Genomic DNA, 21,887 nt, shown 5'->3' with positions numbered 1-21,887 from the left:
ACTGTTTTCTTTTCTTAAATTGTATTGTTTTAAATTTCAGTCATCTGAAAACAACTTGAATGGATGAAAGGGTATGAAAAGTGCTCATTTAAGAGAATAAATTCAAAATGGCTTCCGTGTTGTGTCTGCTGCATTATGTGAATGTAATGAGTCTTTAGTGTGTTGATCTGCTCACTCTATGTCACCATGATGTCTTTGTGAACAATCTGATCTCACAGAAATAATGCATCCTGCATGTCTCCATCCATCTTGCATGAAAGAATGGTCCATTGCTCCTGGCAGGAAGGTCATTTAAAGGCCAGACATCCAGACCTCTCCTCTCTCCTCCCTCCTCTCCCTCCTCTGGTGCCTGAGAGCTAGAGATAAACCTACACATGCCAGCCACACAGGACCAATAGTCGTGATTTATCGGAAGCCATTTGGTACCTGAACGCCTATGAAATTGTAATGAACTTGATTATGCTTTTAATGAAGTGTGAGAGGTTCTTCGGGAATGATTATAGCCATGCTCTAGCTCACAGCTTGGGGCTGTGGAGGGGAAAGGTGGAGAGAGAAAGAAGGAATGGAACCCTGTCAGAGACAATGAGGACTTAGTGGCTGCAACTCAGGATACAGTAGGGCAAGCAGAGGTGCAGTCAGGGCTGCTACGCTTCTAAGGGATAGATTACAGGGGCGTTTTACTGTATATGTGAGGTGACTTGTCCCAACCAACCCCATTTCAATTCCTCCTTAGCGAGGGATTTTCCCTCAAAGCTTCATGCTGATGTGGTACATTAGATTCAACAGCCTGCAGCCTCATAGGTCACATTTTGCATATATATTAGACAGTTGAGGATGATTCTAACCTTTCCATGTACAGGGTGCTCCTATTCAAATGGGGAAACATTATTGTTTGGTGATTTCACACACAAATCTCTACCCTCCCATGTTGCCTTTTCTTTAAATACCACACCACGATGTAAGTGGCTGCTAAAAGGGCAAACTGAAAATCCAGGTGCAAACAGCAGCATTTTGCTCACATTACTTTCTTACACTAAGTGACAAATTGTAATAAGATTTTTTATGGATTCACATAATGACATAAGGAATTCCCTGTATGCTCAGAGGTCAGAAATCAGCAGCATTTTGAAAACACAGCAAGACATGGCAGTGCTCATAAAAACATATTTGCAATTTCAGTCATTATTTTGCCTATGGTAAATGATGCACTCATCGAAGAAATTTTTAAGTTTTGAAACCATGGCGACTGAGGCCACAGCCAACTTCTTTGTTTTCTACATGAATGTGATGATTATATTTATTTCTTTAAATCTGTAAAAATTATTAATTCAACAGTAAAAAAGAAAGACTCGATACTCAGTCAGATACATTCTTTTTTTTCAATGTTAAGTTTTTTTCAATGTTTCAATCTTTTCATCAATGTTAAGCCGTATATCTCTCTTTATCCATATCAATTGATTTACATATGAACATACATATACTTCTATCTATATTTAAATGATGATTTCAATGATGAAATCATCATTGAAATCTCAATCCTAAAGGAGTGTCTTGCAGATCAGAAAAACAAGTTGCAGATACATTCAAAATAATACCAGTACTACTTTTAATAATAATAAAAGTACTAATACTACTAGTGCTTATAAAGTTCAGAGTCAGAGTCTGTAAAATCCTAGAGCTGCTTTTTCATTGTTCATTGTTGTAATTCTACCACATGTCCCCCTGGTGTTCTCTGCCAGACTTTTGTGGCCTTTGTGTACATAGCTTTCTTCCTCTTCCTTCGTGGTTGATCTGCGTATGGACTTTCACCTTGCCTTGTGCCTTGTGCTGAGCCTCGTTCCGCCCGAGGTTTCTGCCTCTTAAAGGAAGTTATTGCGTCACTGCTTTGTTTCCTGTGTGTCATCTCTGCATTTGAGTGCGATCATTTAAGTACTATCATATTTCTAGGTTTCTGTTTTTAAAAGCATATTAATTTTAATGGTATTAATATACAGCAGAAAAAATCTAAACCTGCAGTATTTCAGTTTTCAAATATACTTTTTCAAGCTGGCGTGCCGTCTTCAGCTCAGTTATGTCATGTGGAGGAAGGCTACAGAGGCATTTATTTGGGACTAACTAGCTGACAGAGTGTTTTAAAACTCTGGCTTTGTTTACGTGTTTTTTCTTAACTAAAAGCTCAACATTTGTCTGTTCAGAGAATCTGTGTTTGCTCAGAGTAAAGCGCAGCATGTTGAAGATGTATGGATGTAAACAAATTGCTTACACTTAGGATGATAAAATATGGCACTAAGAATAATCATTCATCTAAAACAAACATGCCTCCCTGAGATCTGGAATTTTACCTCTTGCTGTTGAAACTGGATGTTTGTCATTCTGGAAGAAGAATTTGCTCAAGGTGCCAAGTGGATGAAAGAAAACAAGCTGTATTGTATTTAGTAAGAAGACTGATACTGATTTTGTAAACATGGATTATGCAAAAAGACTGAGTTCACATATGAAATATTTAAATTAGTCAGTTACCTGGGGAAATCTTGGGAAATAAGAGGATATGCCCTTAATTGTATTTTGTACAGCAGTCCTTCACTATCAGTAGTTGATTTTGATGAGAAGTTCCTATATATATTTTTTTTTTTTTCTCTACTGACAGATGAATCTTTTGTAAAACAAAAGTATTCTTATTTTCTAATCTTATTGCTGGCATCATGATTCTCCCCACTCACATCAAAAAAGTTTTTTGATATTACTGGCTGAAAATGAAAAAAAAACAGCCTGATTGGTTTTCCCTCAACTTCTTGTCTAGTATTTATTCCTTGATGAAAATGTCAGTTACATTCTATTTAGTTTTAGTCATGATGAACCAGAAAAGACATTTCCTTTGATTGAATTAATAGAAATAGATAAACGCAAATTTTTTTTCAAGCAATTTGCACACCACAACCAGGAGAGCAGTGATAATCACTACTGATCCTGTGAGTAGAGTCTGCTGCAGTAGTTGTCACTGTGTGTGTGTGTGTATGTGCGTGTCATCATCATCATCACTGTCCGCAGGCTGAGGTTGTAACACTATCTGCAAGGTCTTTGATTTTCTTAATCAGCTGCCCCCTAATGTGTTGCTCACCCTTCACTCTTTCCTCTATTTGGTGAATTTCAATCTTAGATAGGGTGCTTGGACAGGCGATGACTGTTGCTAATTTGCTGTGGCAATATTAATTAATGATCAGCCTGTCACAACTGTTTATATTGAAACAGATTTGAAGTGGGAGAGATTAGACAAAGAAAAGTATGTGTGAGAGGTTCAGCTGCTGAAAGGGGTCACCTTCATGTGCCTGAAATCATATTCAATTTGCCGTGACAGAGGCAGTGAAATTACTCCACTTGACCAATCTGTATCCTTCTCTATCTCTGATGCTTCACGTTTAGCGATAACTAAATCAAATCATACTGAGCCAGAAAAAGCCCAGAAGCACAACATGCAGTCACATTTGATCTCAGCTGGTCTGATTAAAAAAAATTACTATTCTCTTGTACTTTTATGAAACCAAATGACAAATATACATGTTTACATGCTTTTTCTCCTCCATTAACCCTAATTTTCATTCAGGTCTGGCACCAAACACATTTCCCTATTCAAATGGACTTTAATCCGAGGTGTCAGAGCGCAATGTCCTGACCACTGACCTATGCACTGTCCTTCCTTGTGGGCCTGCTGAGTCTGACTCTGTTTTGCCCATGCTGGACACAAGTCTCAGGCTCAATTGACTTGGCAAGTGTGATGCGACGGCACGGGGATATTAAGTGGCCAATCAAGGCCTGAACAGTGGGGTAATCATTCCACTTGGTGAAAGGGGAGTCAGGATTATTCTGTTGCTTTCTGATATCACAGCACAGGCTCTAATAAGGCAAACTGGATTTAACAGCAACAACTTCATACTGACTGATTTATAATAGTAGAGACTACAATTAATTGTAGTTAAAATGTATTTATTTATTTTTTTATTTCAATTAATTTAATTAACAGAAACATATCTGTCTATCTGATGTCACGGTTCAGTTTAGTTCCATGCCCTGGCAGCAATTGGATAAAACAAAATAACAGCTGCGATATTGGTTTAATACAACACATCATTCACAGCCCATGACACGTGATGGATTATTTGACATTTAACCAAAACCAGCTTTCAGTCACATTGATCCAAGGGCTTTTGTTGCCTCAACCACACACAGGACACAGGATGTGACCTCTGATTTAGCTTTCAGGTCTTTTAAGACCACCTGTGAACACAATTCTACGGTGGCCCCGATAGTTCAAAGCACTTAAGAGAAACACATGAAAAAAAGAAATAACACACGCAAAGTCAAAAAACATCTTCAACAATTTGACAGCACTTGTGCTGCAAATAGTCACAACACAAGAGAAGAGTTTCCAAAGGGACATTAAAAAGTAATGTCATAGTAATTTGACTTCAACAACAGTGATTCCAGTAGCTTGGAAAATCCCCACATCTGGAATCTGTGCTACTTGCTGTGTATTTGTGTATTTGATTGAATTGTGAGTATGTGCAGCACATATTTTGCATACTGATTATAATGTTTTGTTAATTCATTTTTTTAATTGAATGTAATTTTCATTCATTTTTTCACAATTTTCTGAATTTGTGTTGAGATCTCAAGGCCACTGTAGAATTAAGGCTGTGATTATTAGTTGCAGAAACATAACATGCTTGGAAGTGAAGTGAAAATGTCATCGTTCTCTATTATGATCACTTATTTTCGTTAAGTAAAAACTACCTCTGTATAATGCTCAGCCCCCCAACCCATACCAATAACTGTTATACATCGAGTTATTTTGTTTGAGCTTGAAGAACCTTAATCTCCTCTTTGATAACCTTACATTTACTTAGAATCAGAACTACTGCTGCAGAAATGCTCAACAGTAAAATCCCACTTCATCACACTTCTAGAGCTGGTAAATGTAGGTGATTCTGTCTGTACTACTCTGGAATGAATGAGTGGAACTAAAACAATGTAAGGCAACACGTCATTTTCTCACTTGATTTTCCCCAAATAAATACAAGTTAATGAAGGAATAATAAAAAATTACGTCTCGGCTGCAAGATAAAGCAGTGCTTTAATGTCAAGCAGACTGTAGTCCAATGCCTCATTTCTGGTGTGATTGTTAAAGTCAGTTCTCACAGGCATGAGGCTTGGAGGGATGGAAAGTGTTGGCTGTATAAGTGCAGGAAGGGGTCTGCTGCATGTGAGGATGTGAGCTATTATTCTTGTCTTGAGTATTTACATGGAGCCCGGAAGCTTTTAGAATACAGCACCATGGGGTTCAGGTGAGTTTAAATATTTTGTATACGGGAGGGGGGTTCTGGATTTACTAGCCACACACTTTAGTTCAGAATACAAGTTTCATCCTCATGTTCCATTCAGTTACATTAATGTAATATCTCCCTTTTATTACATTCACTACCCCCATCGAAGACACAGAGTGCCCAAATTGTACTGCATACTGTATCTTCAGGCTAATTTGAAAAATAGCAAATTTACAGTGCCAGCTGAGAGAGGGATGCAGAACTTGCTTTTGCTTATGCTGAGTTTCTTTAAAGTAAAATTTTAACTTACCAAAATCTTCAAAGTTTTTTTTTTTTTTTTTTTTTTTTTTTTTTTGTGAGTCTGGCGATAGAGAGAGAGAGCACAGGTTGGGTCATAACAGTAGAACTAGAAGGTTTCATGTAATAGTAATTTTCATTATCAATATCATACATACTTTCTTGAAAAAAAAATATCTAAGTTTCATATCACAGAAAACAAAAATACATAGCTTAAAACCATTGGGGACATAACTTTTTGGGTTAGGGTTCTTCTTTAATCGAGAAACTATCAAGTATGATGGGAGTCAGCAGGGAAAATATTTTTGGGTCCAGTGAGTCCAATCACTGTATTTAAAACATTAAACTCTTTCTTCGTCTCTGCTTCCTCAGTTCATTGTACAAAAGTGAAGAAGAACTGTTGTCTTGACCCTCTGCTTTACATCAGCAGCTGTATAATTCTGTGGGTCTTTGTCAAAGTCAATCAATTGATCTGACAGTTGTATGTGAGAGTTTTCCAACAGCACCCAAATCACTGCGTGAGACAGTAAGTTGAATACAGAATCCAATTTTAAAATACATATTTTTTAAATATATATATAATTAGATATTTTTCCACATTTTGTTATTCTCAAAATTTGAGGGATCTACTGACTGAAGCTTCACCCTTCTACAGATGGAACCACAGGGACTTCTGAGAGTGAGAACAGGCCAAGTTGGCACATGAACGTTGGCATCCCACCATAATGTTTGCATTACCCCCAGAACACAGCTGTTACATGTAAATACACGTGCACATTCTATACATGCTTTTGTCCTTAGCAATGAAAACAAAATGCCTCTCAAGTCTGGCAGACAACACGGCTGACTTTCAAGAAATTCCACAAGTGAGTGCTTTCTGGAACTAAATGGGTGCAGCAAATCCTCTTAAAATCCTTTTAGACACCGTGGCAGTGGGGAGAAAAAGAAAAAGTTTCTCCCAGGCAAACATGTGCAGGTTTGTTGGGTTGATGCTCGTGCTCAGGGGAAGGACACTCTCACCAGTTTATTTCTTCAACGCTAGAAAAGAATGTTAATACGACAGATACCCTGCAGGAGCACAGAATGGTGACAGATGGCTTCAAGGAAAGACTTTGGGGAAAAGATGTGAACGGCTTAATTTTTCGATTTAAGCCTTGAAGAGAGCTTTATATGGTACTTTGTGTAGTAATAGGACAGAAAAGGAAAATGTTACACAATGTTGCATTTTCAGGCACCTGAATGACAGATACCGGGACAGATGTTTTTCTCAGTGCAAACAACTAAAATCAGTGTGACTATCTACTCAGGGCAGTTTTATATTAGATGGAATTCCGCAGCTGAAATTAAGTTTTAAATGGCTGCCAACCAGTGCCAGCCAATCCAGCCACTGTGTCTTTAGGCTCTCCAATTTCCACAAGTTTCTCAAAAACTAGTTGCTGTGCTCTGATTGCTATTTACATATTTGGGTAAATGAGCATGGGATTGGGCGGTTTGTTTGTTAGTATGCTCTTTGCTTTTCTATCTCCTTTGGGCAACAGATTGAATTAATGTTTGTAGACACTGTGATACCACACATGAGGAAACAGGAGATTTTGCAAAATTACATAACTCTCCCAATTACAGCTCTACAAACATATAAGACTGAAAAAAAAAAAAAACCTCATTTGGGTTGTGATGCCAATTTCTTTTATGTGAGATACACGAAGACAATAATTAGCTTCATTTACATGATTTTCTGTTAAAATACACCAACAAACAGATATTGTTTACTCAATACCATGGCTTTGCAGAACATACACAACAGCACCCACGCTCAAATCTGTAATTTGTATTTTCACTACATTCACTATTTTCTGAAAGGGTAAATGTCAGCTTGTTTCCACATCTCTTTATCACTGCTGCCACTGATTCTGCTTTTACTCTGTTTAACTCCTATCTCCTTTCCTCCTTAATTACTTGTTGGAAGGTGTTTGGCTTTTCACTGCACTCCTGCTGTTTCGGTCATTACAGGCACCAGTAGGAAGTGGAGTGGCTGCCAAAGAAGCTTAGCTAAAGAGGGGTGCTGTGGATGTGTTTGCACGCACCTGGGGTAAATGAGGACAACTCTTCCTGCTGGCTTTCAGGCCTGTCCTCCCTTCAGGGGCTGTCCTGATGTTGAATAGGGCCTGAAGAGCACACTGGGCTGCCTGGGTCTTGGCCAGCTTCTTGCTGCGGCCGCAGCCCTCAAATATCTGCCCATCTACACGCACAGCCATCACAAAGCTTCGCAGTCGTCGGCCTTCAGTTTGTTCTGAAAGGCAAGCATAGCGCAGGCCTGGTCGGAGTTCATTTAGCAATGCCACAGGGCTCTTGGGAGCCTCAGGCTCTGAGACTATCCCACCCAACCTCTGCTGAGCCTGCACCATCAGGTCCAAAGTGTGACGAAGCAACCGCCCATGTCTCAATAGCTCGCTAGACAGTAATTTGCTCTCAGCTGCTGAGCTGCAGAGGGAGAGGCCATTAGAGTATGGCGAGGATTCGAATTCCTTAAAGAGCGTGTCAGGGAAGTCTGCCTGGTCTGAGGTGAAATCAGCTGAAGGGTTGGAGATGTTTCCCATAGCTAGGTGGGCTTGAGGAGCATTAGGAAACTGGATGAAAGACTTCAGGGCCAGCTCGGCAGCCCGCATCTTAGCTTTCTTCTTTGTGGGACCAGTGCCCTCAAACGTCAGCCCATTCACTTCCACAGCAATGGAGAAGATAGGGGCGTGTACTGGGCCTGTCTGAGAAACCATGCGGTACTGCAAGCCTGGCCGGAGTTCATTCAGCTGCACCAGCGCATTTTTTGGAGTTTCAGACCAAGAAAGCTTCTTATAGATGAGACGGAATTGACGTAAGTGCCCCTTGTTGTCTTCCTCCAGTGGCCGTTTCCTCTTCAGAGCTGAGCTGCTGCCTCTTGTGGAGTCTGAGCACAAAAGTGACTGGCAGTCTGCAGACCCTAGAGTACGATCCTCTAAGTTACCAATATTGCGGTTTTCCTTCACTTCTGCACTGCTGGTACCTGCGATGGAAACAGTAAACCATAAACAGTGAACTCCAATGTGGTGCATGAAAAAACACTCAATGAAGAAAAACAGCATCCATTGCTGTGTGACGCACATTGTTCTTGGCTGAACAAAATGAATCAAGGAAAATCTCTGAAGGAAAACTGAGCCAATTGATACACAATCAAATGGTAATGAAAAAAATATACAATCACCTACCAGAGTTGAGCCCCCTTCATACCACAGAGCTACATCATCATCATATTTAAGTGTTGTGAAATCCAAATACAAATCCCCTAAAAATGGTGATGTTATCTGCCAAATCATTCTGTAATCTTCTTCCAAATTGGCTCTGGATCTGCTTCGTAAGTGAGAGACATTGGTCCCTGTGGCCAACACAAAGCATCAATCCTATTTGTAGCGGGGGTGGGGATTGCATGGAGTGGCAGACATTCTGAGAAAGGATGAGAGAAACGTCTGTAGCTTGCTTTATTTCACACGTCTATCCTCTGAGAGAGTAAAGTCGGAACAGCTGTGATACTCTCTACAAGTCTAGTTACGGGAAAGTGATGGTAATGAGAATGATGGGAAATGAACAAAAATAGGGTGTTCAGATCTTGCAACTAGAATGTTAATGGAGAAATGGGAAGTTGGGGGATCATGCACTGGCATTTGCTGATGGACTGAAGCAGATAGTAGTTTGAGATGATGTGTATGCCATTGCACACGTACCTGTCTAATGTCTTATTTATCACAAACACTCACATTTAATATTTAATAGCTGACTTTTATAAGATATTACCGATTTCAACACATGAGCTGACATCCATTCGTAATCAAATAGCCCATTTCACGAATAATTAATTCTGTGGGTGGCAGCTTTTCGCTGAAGGAGTTAGCACTGCATGCTCACAGACAGAAAGAAAAAGAGGCAGCAGCTTACTTAAACTGTCCTCGTCCTCTGTACTGCTGGTCCCAGGGCTTATGTACTTGAAGGGAGCGATCAATGCTGACAGCATACTGAATTTCTCTGGAGGAGAGACAAGAGACACGCAAAGTCAACATGAGGGCAGTGGCCGAGAATGCTTTGATAGTTTTATTGATTAAAGCCATCAGCCCAACATGGAAACAGAGTTGGAGCATAAGAGAGCAGGAGTATGCACACAGGGCATGTTTTTCTGTCACATAAACATGAACCACAAGCCATACATACTCACACAAGGGAGCAGAGACACACACTCACACACACACAATATCAAAAAAATTCTATACATTCTGGGCTTCATGCTTTTTGTGAGGTTTGTTTATAGAAGTGCTTGAATCAGAATCAGGTTTATTGCAAGTAAGTTAAACATAGGATTTTTATTTTTTTTTAATTGCAAACCAGCAAACATATTTTAAACAAAAAATGTAATGACAGAGCAAAACAAGAGTGTTCAAAGAATAAATGTTTACAATAATTTTTAGAATAGAAATGATAAAAAAAAAAACAAAAACAAAGCAAAACAAAAGAAAATAATATAAATGTGTACTACAAGAGTGTGAAAAAGAGGACAATGTGATAAATGCATGATTAGATATTGAAGATTTCATCCTCATGAAGTAACAGACGTTTAACAAATCATAAAGCCATATGCTGTGGCTGTGAACTTCATTCACAGAAATGTCCAGAGTAAAATATTTGTGACTCGTGAGTAATATATATATATATACAGAAAAAATGTTGAGGCAGCAAGACTATTTAAGTAGCCACTTCTATGAAACATACACTGGATGGCTGTGATCAAAATTGATTTTTTGGAGAAATATCTTTCTAAGACTTACTCTGTGATTTCCAATCAGGAACAAGTTACTAATTAATTGATTAACTATATATAAACTTGTTCCACATGAGGAGAAGTAGCAGCCTTTGACAGATTATTTTGAGCGAAGATTTTTTTTCACTGCTTGTATTTTTGTGGTGTCATTGTCTCCTTTGGTAATTTTTCTCGTCTGGCTTAAATCATGCGTAGAGTATGTGTGGTGACATGCACCTAAACCTGACCCACAATTAATACAAAATTATTAAACGATATATACGATTATAAAATGAATTATTCTTTTTTTTTTTTTTGAAGGAAGCTGAAGTCAGCAGTGCTACCTTGCTCCCAAAGTCATGGTCATGTTTTCATTTTGGACAATGTATTTTAAAAGAAAAAAAAAAAAATATATGTAATCCTTTTCAACATCAAACCACATGAAATGCTTTGGTTTCACTCTTCAGTTTGTTGGATTTGACTTAAATGTCAAATGAAAAATTTACCTCAAATGACTCATTCAAGTAACCAAGCTTATGTTTTTTATTTAATTATCACCCAGTAAAGGCATTATTTAATCAATCAGAGACAATGTATCAGTGTATTTCTGTGTCTGGTTCTGCCTCCATGCACACCCACTGCATCTGTGCTGATATACTTCCTATCTTTATCGGTGCTGACTTGTCGACAGCAGCTCTCTTGTTTCTCCCTGGGGCCTGCTGCTACCCAGGTGTGCGTGTTGTTTACAGTATGAAGCCCTATTAGGGCCATCGCTTGGTCTGATGCTCTCCATGCAGTGCTGAGCAGGATTGACAGACCAGTCTGGCTCCTTAATTACACCCCCCTCCTTCTAACATCAACTAATGATCAATAAAAGAGAAAGGTAAGGAAGAGGCAACAGGGAGGAAGAAGCAGAGGTGAAAATAAGTAGGGGGTGGGATGAAGTAGGAAAAAGATAGAGAAAGAGAAATGGGTAGAATGAGTTTATGTAGGTTTGAGGAAGGTTATAGACTGAGTCTGAAGTCAAGACTCCTTCCAATCTCCTTGGCTCCCTCCACTGAAGGCCTATAGCAGCATACTGGCCTGCAGCATTAACAATTTCACAGAGCTAAATGCTGCATAAACGGGCACCACATTACAGTGCAATAAACATGTTTTGATAACAGCACAAGGTTGTGAATGAGCTCGGCCCCTGGTGCTCTCTCACTCACAGCTCAGTGCTGTTACAGGGGCTCAATGAATCACTTTGACACACATGGATACACTCTAAACACTGAGGCTGGAGCTGTGCTAGTCCTCTTGGGCCAACATCACAAAACAAGCATTTCCATTCTGACCTAATTACGGACTAAAGCCCAACACAAGCAACAATTTGGCCCTGACTCCCTCAGCCAACGGGGTTATTATCCAGGCCATTTTCAAATCAGTCTATATTGTTTTTAAAGGCCCTAAAGCCCTTTTTACAGTAAAAACATGGGTGTTTGGTGTGCATCCGCAAGTGGCGAAATTGTGTTTAAAGGTCTGTTGGCTGGTACTGCACATCCTAGTTCATTGTTACATCTGTACACAAAGTGTATCCAGTTCCTTTGTAGTGTGAAAGACAAATGTTCACATCAAGCACGTAATTACTTAGCACAGTGAGGCCTGCAATTAACACACAGGAGCATAAGCTTTCATACTGAGGCCTGAAATGCTTGTAATGTATATTTGATAATTCTGTTTTGCCGAAGGGTCTGAACCACCCATTCATAAGCTCCTGCCAAGTCCAAAGGCCCAATGAGTAATGAGATATCGAGACTAGTTGTGAACAGATGTACACACCACGTACATCGAGAGAGGAGACAATGTTAATAATTTTGGCTATGGTCAGTAAATCCTCATGTGTTTTCATAATTTTTTGTAATTCTATTCATCTACCTATATCTTAACACTCCTAAGTGTTCTGTGTCACTCTGAAAAATTGCTACTGTTATTCAGTACACTCCATTTACACTTGGTATTACCAAGCAACCTGTATCTGGGTAAACAAAATTACAAGTTACTTGGAGGATTAACATACTGAGGTTAGATCAAAGCAAGTTGTAAAAACATACTGTGCAGGGGATCACATTCTCAAGAAAGAAAATCCAGTCAGCAAGATGGTACCACCAAAGACATTGCACGTCTAGGTTAACTGGTGACTCTAAACTGTCCGTAGGTCTGAGTATGAGTGAGAGTGGTTGTTGGTCTCTGTCTGTTTCTGTGTGTTGGCCCTGTGATGGACTGGTGACCTGTCCAGGGTTTACCCCGCCCTCACCCTGTGTGAGCTGGGATTGGCTCCAGCACCCCCCGTGATCCAGAAATGGATAAAGCAGTTGAAGATGATTGAATGAAGATTGTAAGTCACCTACAGAAGAAGATGAGGGCCTGAAGATATGTGACCCTCACCTCAGTGTTGTAGCAGTTCGCATTATTAATAAAATCATGCCCATCAATGATGTTTATCCCATAATATGAGAGATACTGGGATTACTCTGAAGAAGTGACGCATAATTAATTATTAATACAAGGAGTAAATGTCAAAATTGATTGGATGTTATTGTCAAGATGAGCCATGTGTCCAGATACAGATCACACGTTAATACATGGTGTAAATGAGGGTATCTATCTCTGCTAGACATTCTCTGAGGTTGTACTAAAACACAAAGCTAAATGCTAAAGGTAGAATGCTAACTTGTTCAAATTGACAGGCAAAACAGGTGAACATAGCTAACATACTAATGTGCTGTGAGTTTCGAGAGGTCAGCGAATCCCTCTGACCAAACAGCATTTTCATTATGTTCGTAATTATAGTTCCCATCCTAACATGCTAAGATTTGCTAAGTAGCACTTACCACTGAGGTGCAGGAGATGATGGCATTAGTGTTCTCCTTGTGCTTGTGTTCTCCGGTTTCCTCCCACCGTCCAAAGACGTGAACACTACCAGTCAAAAATTTGGACACACTTTCCTATTCATTTGAATTAGAAAGGGTATCCAAACTTTTGACTGGTAATGCATTTTTAGGTTAACTGGTGACTCTAAATTGTCTGTAGGTCTGAGTGAGAGTGTGAGTAGTTGCTCCTCTCTGTCTGGCTCTGTGTGTTGGTGCTAGGATGGACTGGCGACCTGTCCAGGGTGTACCCTGCCCCCACCCAATGTGAGCTGGGATTGGCTCTAGCAACCCCCGCTAACAGGAAACAGATAAGTGGAAGAAGATGGATGAATTAATGGCTTTTGAAGCAGATGCGTAAGACAAGTATAGACCAAGATTCAAGGTAATCCTCAAAGAGTTGTTTGTTGAGACATTTCCCTTTTTCGCAACAAGCTGGGAGCTTGATATGAAATATTATTCCAACCCATTGGCAAAAACATGAGACACTGACCGATGAACAAACTAAGTGTCACTCCCAAAGTATCCTTAATAAAAAAAACAAATATCTGCACCATCTTGAAGGTGTGTTGGTGGGTTGGTCTGAGCCCTGGGCTTTACAAAAACCACAATAGGTGCTTTTATTCTGCATTCAGAAGGTTTTAATTAGATGACTGGCTTCACACTCACAACAGAGCTTTTCTCCGAGCTCTCCAGGTCTGTATGATTTCAAAGTGACCTTTCAATAAATCACAGTTCATTTCAAATGTCCCAGGAAGTAGCTATTCAGCACAAAACACCATCGCTTTCAATAGCTCTGATGCTGAATCAGCTGTGGAGTGGTTAGCAGTGCAGTCCAACCTCCAAATGCCACCTCGGCTCTTCTTTTTTTCTTTTTTGACATGCTTATGAGGCATCCCCACACAAGTACTCTTTGCTGATTTAAAATCTAACTGTCTTTGTTGGATGATTACAGTATGTAGCGTGATTGATTTTCCCATAGAGATGCAACATAATTTCAGCCTCACAAATAACACCACACAGAGCTCACACAGTCTGAAGCAGTGGAACAGTAACACTCTTGGTTGATTGTAGAATTGGTGAGAAAAAGTTCAGTTACTGAATGCAGAAATGGTGGTTTTTAACTATAAATCAGCTCTAGGTTCGACATTAATACAGTGAAAGTATCAAAAGTCTCAGTCCACAGATATACATATATGGGCACCCACTCCACCCCCATAGACCTTCCATCCAATCTTATAGAATTTGGTTTATTTGAATGTTTACGTGAAATGTCAAACCTGAAAAAATCTAGTGAAATTTTTATTGTATTAAACCTGGAAAAGCACAGAAATTGTATTCCATTGAAACTTTCTTAAAATTTCAAATGTGTTACTATATCATTGAGGACAGTTTTTAATTTATTTAAGATAAGGAAGATATGATTGTGTTCTCATACTGTGACATAACTGTGTAACTTTTGCCTCTACAAAACTGGAAAAAAAAACCCAAACTGTTTAATTGGCTGAGCCCATCAAATCCTATCCCTTAACCTGATATTAGGTCCTCACTCTGTGATTTCACCCATTTTGCTAAACTTTTAAGTCTATGTACAAGTGTGCGTCTAAATAATGTGGCTCCAACACAGTGCATATGTGCATATATAGAGGTATACATATAAAAGCCACCTCTATGTAGGGAGATTGACTAAAACCTACCTGCCAGGGATGAAAGGATGGACTCTGGTTACACATGAATCGATTACAAACTCTGCAGCTCACATAACAATTGTGAAGCCAAAAGGTAAACACCATCTGACAACTACTACACAGACAATAGAAGTGAGATCTCCAGAAGGAGGCCCTGTGACTTTAGATACTCATTTGGAAATCTAATTTGAAACTATACAAATAAATATATTTTGATTTGATTATACTCTCCTGGTGACTTAACACGACACCAGAATGACATTTTGGCAGATAATGTAATGGACAGAGAGAAAGGCAAAGTCCTGCCTAATCCACTAAATGTCCCTCTGCTGATGTGGACATGTTACCTTATATGCCCTTCATGGTATCTGTCATCCAGCCCTTCTCATTCACCAGCAGAACAGGTGAATGAGACCATGCATGCCAATAGTCTCAGATAACTACATCCATCCCCCACTGCACCAGGACATGCACGGCAAGAGGAGGAGATGCTCATTCATTTCCAATGCAGAAAGGAAGGGAGACAGAGGAGAGCCAGGCTAGATAGGGAGAGCCTTGGCAGATGGCCATACACTCTGCATTGTGACAACACTAGTGATGGTGTCCATTCACAATGAGCAGGAGAAGAGGCTCACTAGCCCTCTCTCTCCCTCTCTTTGCTTCCTGTATCAGTTCTGAGGAGAGAGTAATGAGCCCAATCAGATTCCCCCATGGTTTAGCAAAATGAATGGGTCAGATGAGCGACGGGAGACACTATTGAAACAGGTGCTAGGGGAAATCATTGACTCTCACTCTCTCTCTCCATTCACCTCTCTCTCTCCCATCTCCAACCCGCTCTCAGTGTCTTCCTGCAAGCTGCACATTGAAAGCCACGGAGCCACTAAATGAGTGGCTGCAATGGAGTGCAATACAAAGGTACAGAACAGGTACCAGCATAAAGCACATCTGTAATCTTGTATTTGTTTAGACATCACACCACTCAAAAAATATAACAGTGAATGGGTACAGGAGCCGTATTTACACGCAGGGGCATCACCAGACATGGGTAACAAGGTAATATGATCAACATTTCTGTCAGTCCTTGGGTGACCAGAGACTGTGAGTGACTCCATGCACATTATCACAGCAGCAGCAACATTTGAAACACCGGAGATGTGCACAAGGGAAAATATTTTCATCATGTAGTATACATACTATATTAACAAATAATTATGTAATGAGTGGTTCATATGTTTCTATGATTCAACATGTTCACTACTTTGTTCATTCATTTGTTTTTGATTAAGGCCTCAGTCAGAACACAGATTTGCATTCATTTGAATGAAGCCAGTCTATCTGAGCAACAGAGGGGTGGGGGGTCTAGAAAAAATAAAAACAAACAAAAAAGTGCAATGTCATCGGGAAAACTGTTAAACCATGCACACAACCAGATTTATTTGTTTTTCTGTGAGCTGTTGTCAGCACTCTGATGTATACGATTTTAAACCAATTAAACTCTTGCTCCACCTGGACTTCCTGAATTCTATTTTACAATCTGTATCTTTTAGAAACACATTCCAACCAAATTCAGCAACCACTACGCTCTAGTTACTAATTTGCACATTGTGTATCTTTTGTCCCTGTTTCCCTGTTAACTATTAGTATTTAAAGCTAACACAATTGTGGCAGTGTCTGATTCTGGCAAACTGGTTGATCTCAAAATGAAATGAATAAAGGGTGGAGGCATGTGCAGATGGGGCTTGAGTGTATGCTCAGTGGGAGGCATACACTAACCCACCTGTCACTCAAAGCAGACACACGACACAAACAGAACTTCACATCATATGAAAATGCACTCACTGCACAATTGTCATGTAGTAGGAAATTAGCTACAGAGACCAAAATAGTTTTTTGTATTAGGCTGTAAACATATTTACTTCTGCTTTAAAGTAGACTGACTCACAGTTGTAGCCTGACTAGTGGCTTCTTTGGAGAAATGCAATTTTTAGTTTCCTGTTTGCTCCTGTTGAAGATTGATCATTTTGTGGTAAGACAAGTCTTGGCTATCCCATCATGGCCTGAATTAATACATAAAAAATTCACGAGCAAATCAATAAAAGCAGATAACTGCTTGAAAAGGCTCCTTTCCATTAGGAATCTGAGTGATGATTTACACAGCATGGTCTGACTTTGCGTAACTTTCAAGGGAAAACATACAGAGACTAATTTCTGGAAAGGAAGCCAGGAAGTACTGGACAATACTGTAGGATCATCTGGACTGCTGCTGTACAGGTTTGATGATTGCCGTATCAAGTCACGCCGTATTTACTGAAACTTGAAACTCTGATCACCTGCATTTCTAGTAATTAGTGACAGACATGTTCTTTTCATTGTATTTACTATCACCTACCTGTTAGTTTTAATTACTTTTTGGCAGTGGTGTGCCTTTAAGTTGTGTGTTTTTACAGACTTACTGACGTGGTGTGTATACCATGAAAAGAGTCAAATGGAGGAAAAGGAGGAGGGAGAGAGAGGTAGGGAAGTGTATTAGCACAGACTGACTGACTTTAGCACCTGATTAGCCACAGAGAGGATGAAGTAGCCTGGCCATCTGCCTTCATTTGCTGCCCTGGCCATGAATACCGAGGACAAAGTCACCATTGTGGACAACAACTCTGTTTTGTAAGTTACAACTATAAATCAGTGTTGTATTTAGTTTTAGGCTTTTAATATGATATCATCTACCCCTTGTAGAGGTTGTTATATAAATATGCCTTGTACTTTTCATTTCATTGTAATGCTTTTTGGTGTGAAAATACATATCAATCACATCATCCGGTGATGGTGTCTTCGTGTTGATGTCTTTAGCTAAATGTCTCATTTTCTGTTTATTTGCTCTAATTTCTTGTTCTCATATTTGGACTCAGGTTGGCTGGCATTACTTTTCATTTAATCACATTAAAATCTGTGTGTGTGTGTATGTGTTGGTTGGGGGTGGGTGACTGAACTTCATAGAACTTAAAAGTCAAACTTTTCTGAGTTGAGTTAATCATAATTATAATTTTTTTTAATGTATTGTACTATCCAATTTGTAAATAAAACTTTCATTCATCTTCAACTGCTTATCCACTTCTGGGGGTGCTGGAGCCAAACCTAACCTATCTAGGGTACATCCCAGACAGGTCGCCAGTCCATCGCAGGGCCAACACACAACCACTCACACCTACTGACAATTTAGAGTCACCAATTAACCCAAACACGATGTCTTGAACAGTCAGAAGAAACCCACGCAGGCACGAGGGGCAACAGCGCTAACCACTATGCCGCCCTATAAATAAATCTTGACCTTGTTAATTATTGTCATGTTCTGCTGAATGTCAGCTGTAATAGTTCACCAGGAGAAACTTTTTTAGTCAAACAAAATGCTTGGCCAGTAAAGCTCTCCATGACTGAACACAAAGTTGTACCTATAACATCTGACAAAGTTTCAAATATGGATGTTGTTGCAAAAAGACTGCAAATTCTAAAACACACACTTGACACACATATGTTCAGGTCTCCTGAGTTATAGCTTTGAATGATAACAAATGTAAACTTATGACATCACTGTGAAGTTGACCTTTGATCTTTTAGATATAAAATGCCATAATTTCATCTTTCATGTATTCATTTGTCACCTAAAGGATTTATTATTTTTTTTTAAGATCTGGGGGAGTGGAGCCAATCCCAACATTGGGTGGGGATTGGATATACCCTGGACAAATTATTTTAATATGGTTTCCTCTGGTTTGGAAAAAAAACAACTAAACAAACAAACACACACACACAAAAAAGAGGGGGGTCCAAATTACAAACGGGAGGCTTCAAAATAGCTCAGATTGCTCCAAAAAATAAAAAATGAAAAAAGCAATGGGTGGCCTCACAGTAGGATGTCTCCTGCGAAAGACGTTGGAGTGCAGTGCCCACAATGAAAATACACAATTATGGTATTGGTTAATTATTTTGCTTACCTTACATTATGTATCATACAAAAATCTGGTAAAAACTAGCAAAGTCACACATTTGAATTACATGCTCTATTTAAAGTTTGTTATTTTGTCAAGTTACATTTCATTCATGTTTCTTTTCTTACAGTACTTTCCTACTTTAGATTCAACAATAAGCAGACAATGCAATGCAGTATTTCAGATTTGGTGAATTTGGGGAAGTGAATGCTTTTGACCAATATTTATTTATTTGTCTAGTCAAATATGTACATATGACAACATTTTTAATAATAATATTACTGACTTCTGAAATATATAAAAAAAAGTCCACTGTAATTCTTTTCTATCACTGTGCTTAAATTCGGGCTCCTGGTAGGATTGTAATTTTTCCATTTTCTATTCCCATTTAGATCTCTATAAACTCTGGCTTGGCTCTGCTCTGTAACACTGTAACAATTAAAGATAAGATTTAACAAATCCTTTTTAAATTCAGCTCTGTTTACTGTAGCCACGGCAACCTCACCCAGTGATACTGAGGTAGCCACTGTAAAGAAAAACTCTAGTGAACAGTGAATTTCTCAATCATATTGTGGCATGGTGGGAAAATTTGACCGCACTTTTTTTTTTTTTGTCCATTGCTGTTCCACTGTGTCAGTGAGTACCCTCTTGAGCTCATGAGAGGAGACTTGTCATGGTTGAATGTCACAGAGGAACCTGCTCAGACTGTGTGATGGCTAGGGAATTTTGGTGGAGGCCCGGCAGACGGCCGAACTTGTGATGGTCCAAGCTGCCACCCTAACACCACTCACATTTCACAAATAGTCACTTCTCAGAGATATGCTTCTTTTCACTGGAATAAAACTGGAGAATACAGCCATGCTAAAAGCTTTTTAATGTCACATCTCATGGCTGAACTATATAAAAGTAAGGCTTTTGATGCAACAAAAAAATATAAATTTTTCACAGAATCTTCAAAATTTTTCTTGCCCTGCTCCCTGAATGGAAAATGTGTTGCCTTTGGATGGCTTTGAGTGTGACTGCAAAAGCTTTCAGCACTAAAATTACACCATCTGAATAATAGTATCTCAGAGTGCTGGAAAGGCCTTTATGAAAAGAGTGAAGAAACGCATGAGCAACATGTCATCCTAAAAATGAACCAAGCCCCAGTTGAAATGTCACAGCAGCATGGAGATTGAGTAGGAATAGAAATAAGCAGAAGAAATTGTACCTGCTGTTACGTCCTTTCTCTGAATACCTTTTGGCAATTAAAAGGCAAACAGCCATGACTTTTTTCCCCCAAAATTCTACACAGATCACGATCGCTACCTGATAAGTTGAGGATTTAATGCACACTCGCTTCCCTCCTTAACAGAATATTAATGTAGGCTGTCATCCATAAGAATGACTCATTTACACGCATGCAGAGGAAGCTGAGAACTCAGACCTGGATGAGGCTTGTCACCTCGCTCGTTTGATAACAAGCACTCGAGTGTATTTACAAGGCAGAGCGAGCAAGATAAGTCTGTGGTGTAATGACACTAAGCAGGTCAGGAATGTCTCTGCCTCTGTGTTCTGTTCATCGTCCTCTAACAGTTACCCCTCTGTTTGTCAGCGAGCTGTGTTTCCTCATAGCGCCTGCGGCAACGCTGTCATCTGTATTGATGCAAAGCAGGAATATCATATGATGACAATCTCCAGTTTGGACTGGGAACCCTTTTTATTCTTCTCTCAACTGTCAATGTGTTTGCTCGCCTCTGCAACACGAGACATGATGCGACCCCTTGTGTGCTCTCCAATCACTGAGTGTGTGGGAGTCAATAGGTAGGTGTGAGGTTAGATACAAATTGGCCCGTACATGTCACAGCTCTACAGTCACCAGCTTAAGCCTGGACAGTGGTTCCAGGGGAAATGTAACACTATGTAGAGAGAGGGAAAAATAGCTGAAAGAACTGCTATTGTTTTTGCGCAACACATGAAAGACATTTTATATGTTGGTAAGTCTAAAATAATCCTGTTTATTCACCTCTCCCACCATCCACTCATTATTTCATTTAAGTCCCATCCTTTGCTGCTAAATGGCCTCCGTTTACTCTCATCATAAAAACCCACAAGCTTCTGTGTGATCTTCTCCAGCAGTGCTTTTTGCCTTATATTATGACACATATAATCAGACTGGCTGTTTGCACCACTTTGTTCAGCACAAATTGCTGCACCGACGGTAGCAGCAAAGCACAGATGGGATGTGGACACGTTTTCATCGGCTGTTCCATACCACAGAGCCCAACACATCTGGTATGCAGCGAGAAGCATCTTTGCACTAATTTGTTTGTCACTATATATTGAAAGGACTATCTGTCATTCTGCCATGCTGTGGTTGCAGCATGATGTTTGAAGAACATGGCTAGTCATAAGTTTCAGGCAGCCTGGCTGGCTGGCTGGCTGGCTGCCCGCTCAGGACTCGCTTCACACAAGCCATCTGACTGTGGGAGGAAGAAAGAAGGCAAGAAATGGAATGCAGAGGAGGAGAGGAATATAGGAAGTGTGGGGAGTTTGCAAATTTAATTTTAAAACATTCACCTAATCTAAATCAGGTGAAGTGATGAAACAAGCAAAACAAGCAGTGATGTTTCAAGTTTTGAAGCTTTTGCATCAAAGGTTCCATTTAGTCTAAGTCCAGGTTTGATTAATGCAGTGAAAGTACCACAAACGCTCAAGGCTTGTATTTAGATACTGAGCCTTAAAACCAGCCATCTAACTCTAAACCTTGAACAACATCATAACAGTACACTAGAAGTGGATCATTATTGCTGATCATACGTGTCATAGATTGTTGCGTAACAACACCTGCTTTATAATTAAATCATAGAAATCTACAAAAATGAGTATGAATGATT

The 21,887-nt window shown here is 39.6% G+C and overlaps 1 protein-coding gene across 1 annotated transcript in view; it reads right to left on the bottom strand.

Annotated features, from left to right (window-relative positions):
* Window positions 1-21,887, bottom strand: part of adarb2 (adenosine deaminase RNA specific B2 (inactive)) — a 184,887-nt gene that overhangs the window by 60,828 nt on the left and 102,172 nt on the right. The window contains exons 2-3 of the mRNA XM_029529330.1: window positions 9,579-9,665; window positions 7,700-8,652 (exon numbers count right to left, since the gene is read on the bottom strand). Of these exons, the coding sequence (XP_029385190.1) occupies window positions 7,700-8,652; window positions 9,579-9,665 (1,040 nt within the window). The remainder of the gene's footprint in view (window positions 1-7,699; window positions 8,653-9,578; window positions 9,666-21,887) is intronic.

Source organism: Echeneis naucrates, chromosome 20 (assembly GCF_900963305.1).
Source record: "Echeneis naucrates chromosome 20, fEcheNa1.1, whole genome shotgun sequence".
Taxonomy (NCBI): domain Eukaryota; kingdom Metazoa; phylum Chordata; class Actinopteri; order Carangiformes; family Echeneidae; genus Echeneis; species Echeneis naucrates.
The sequence above is the reverse complement of the archived record's forward strand: the minus strand, read 5'-3'. Positions and strand labels throughout refer to the sequence as shown.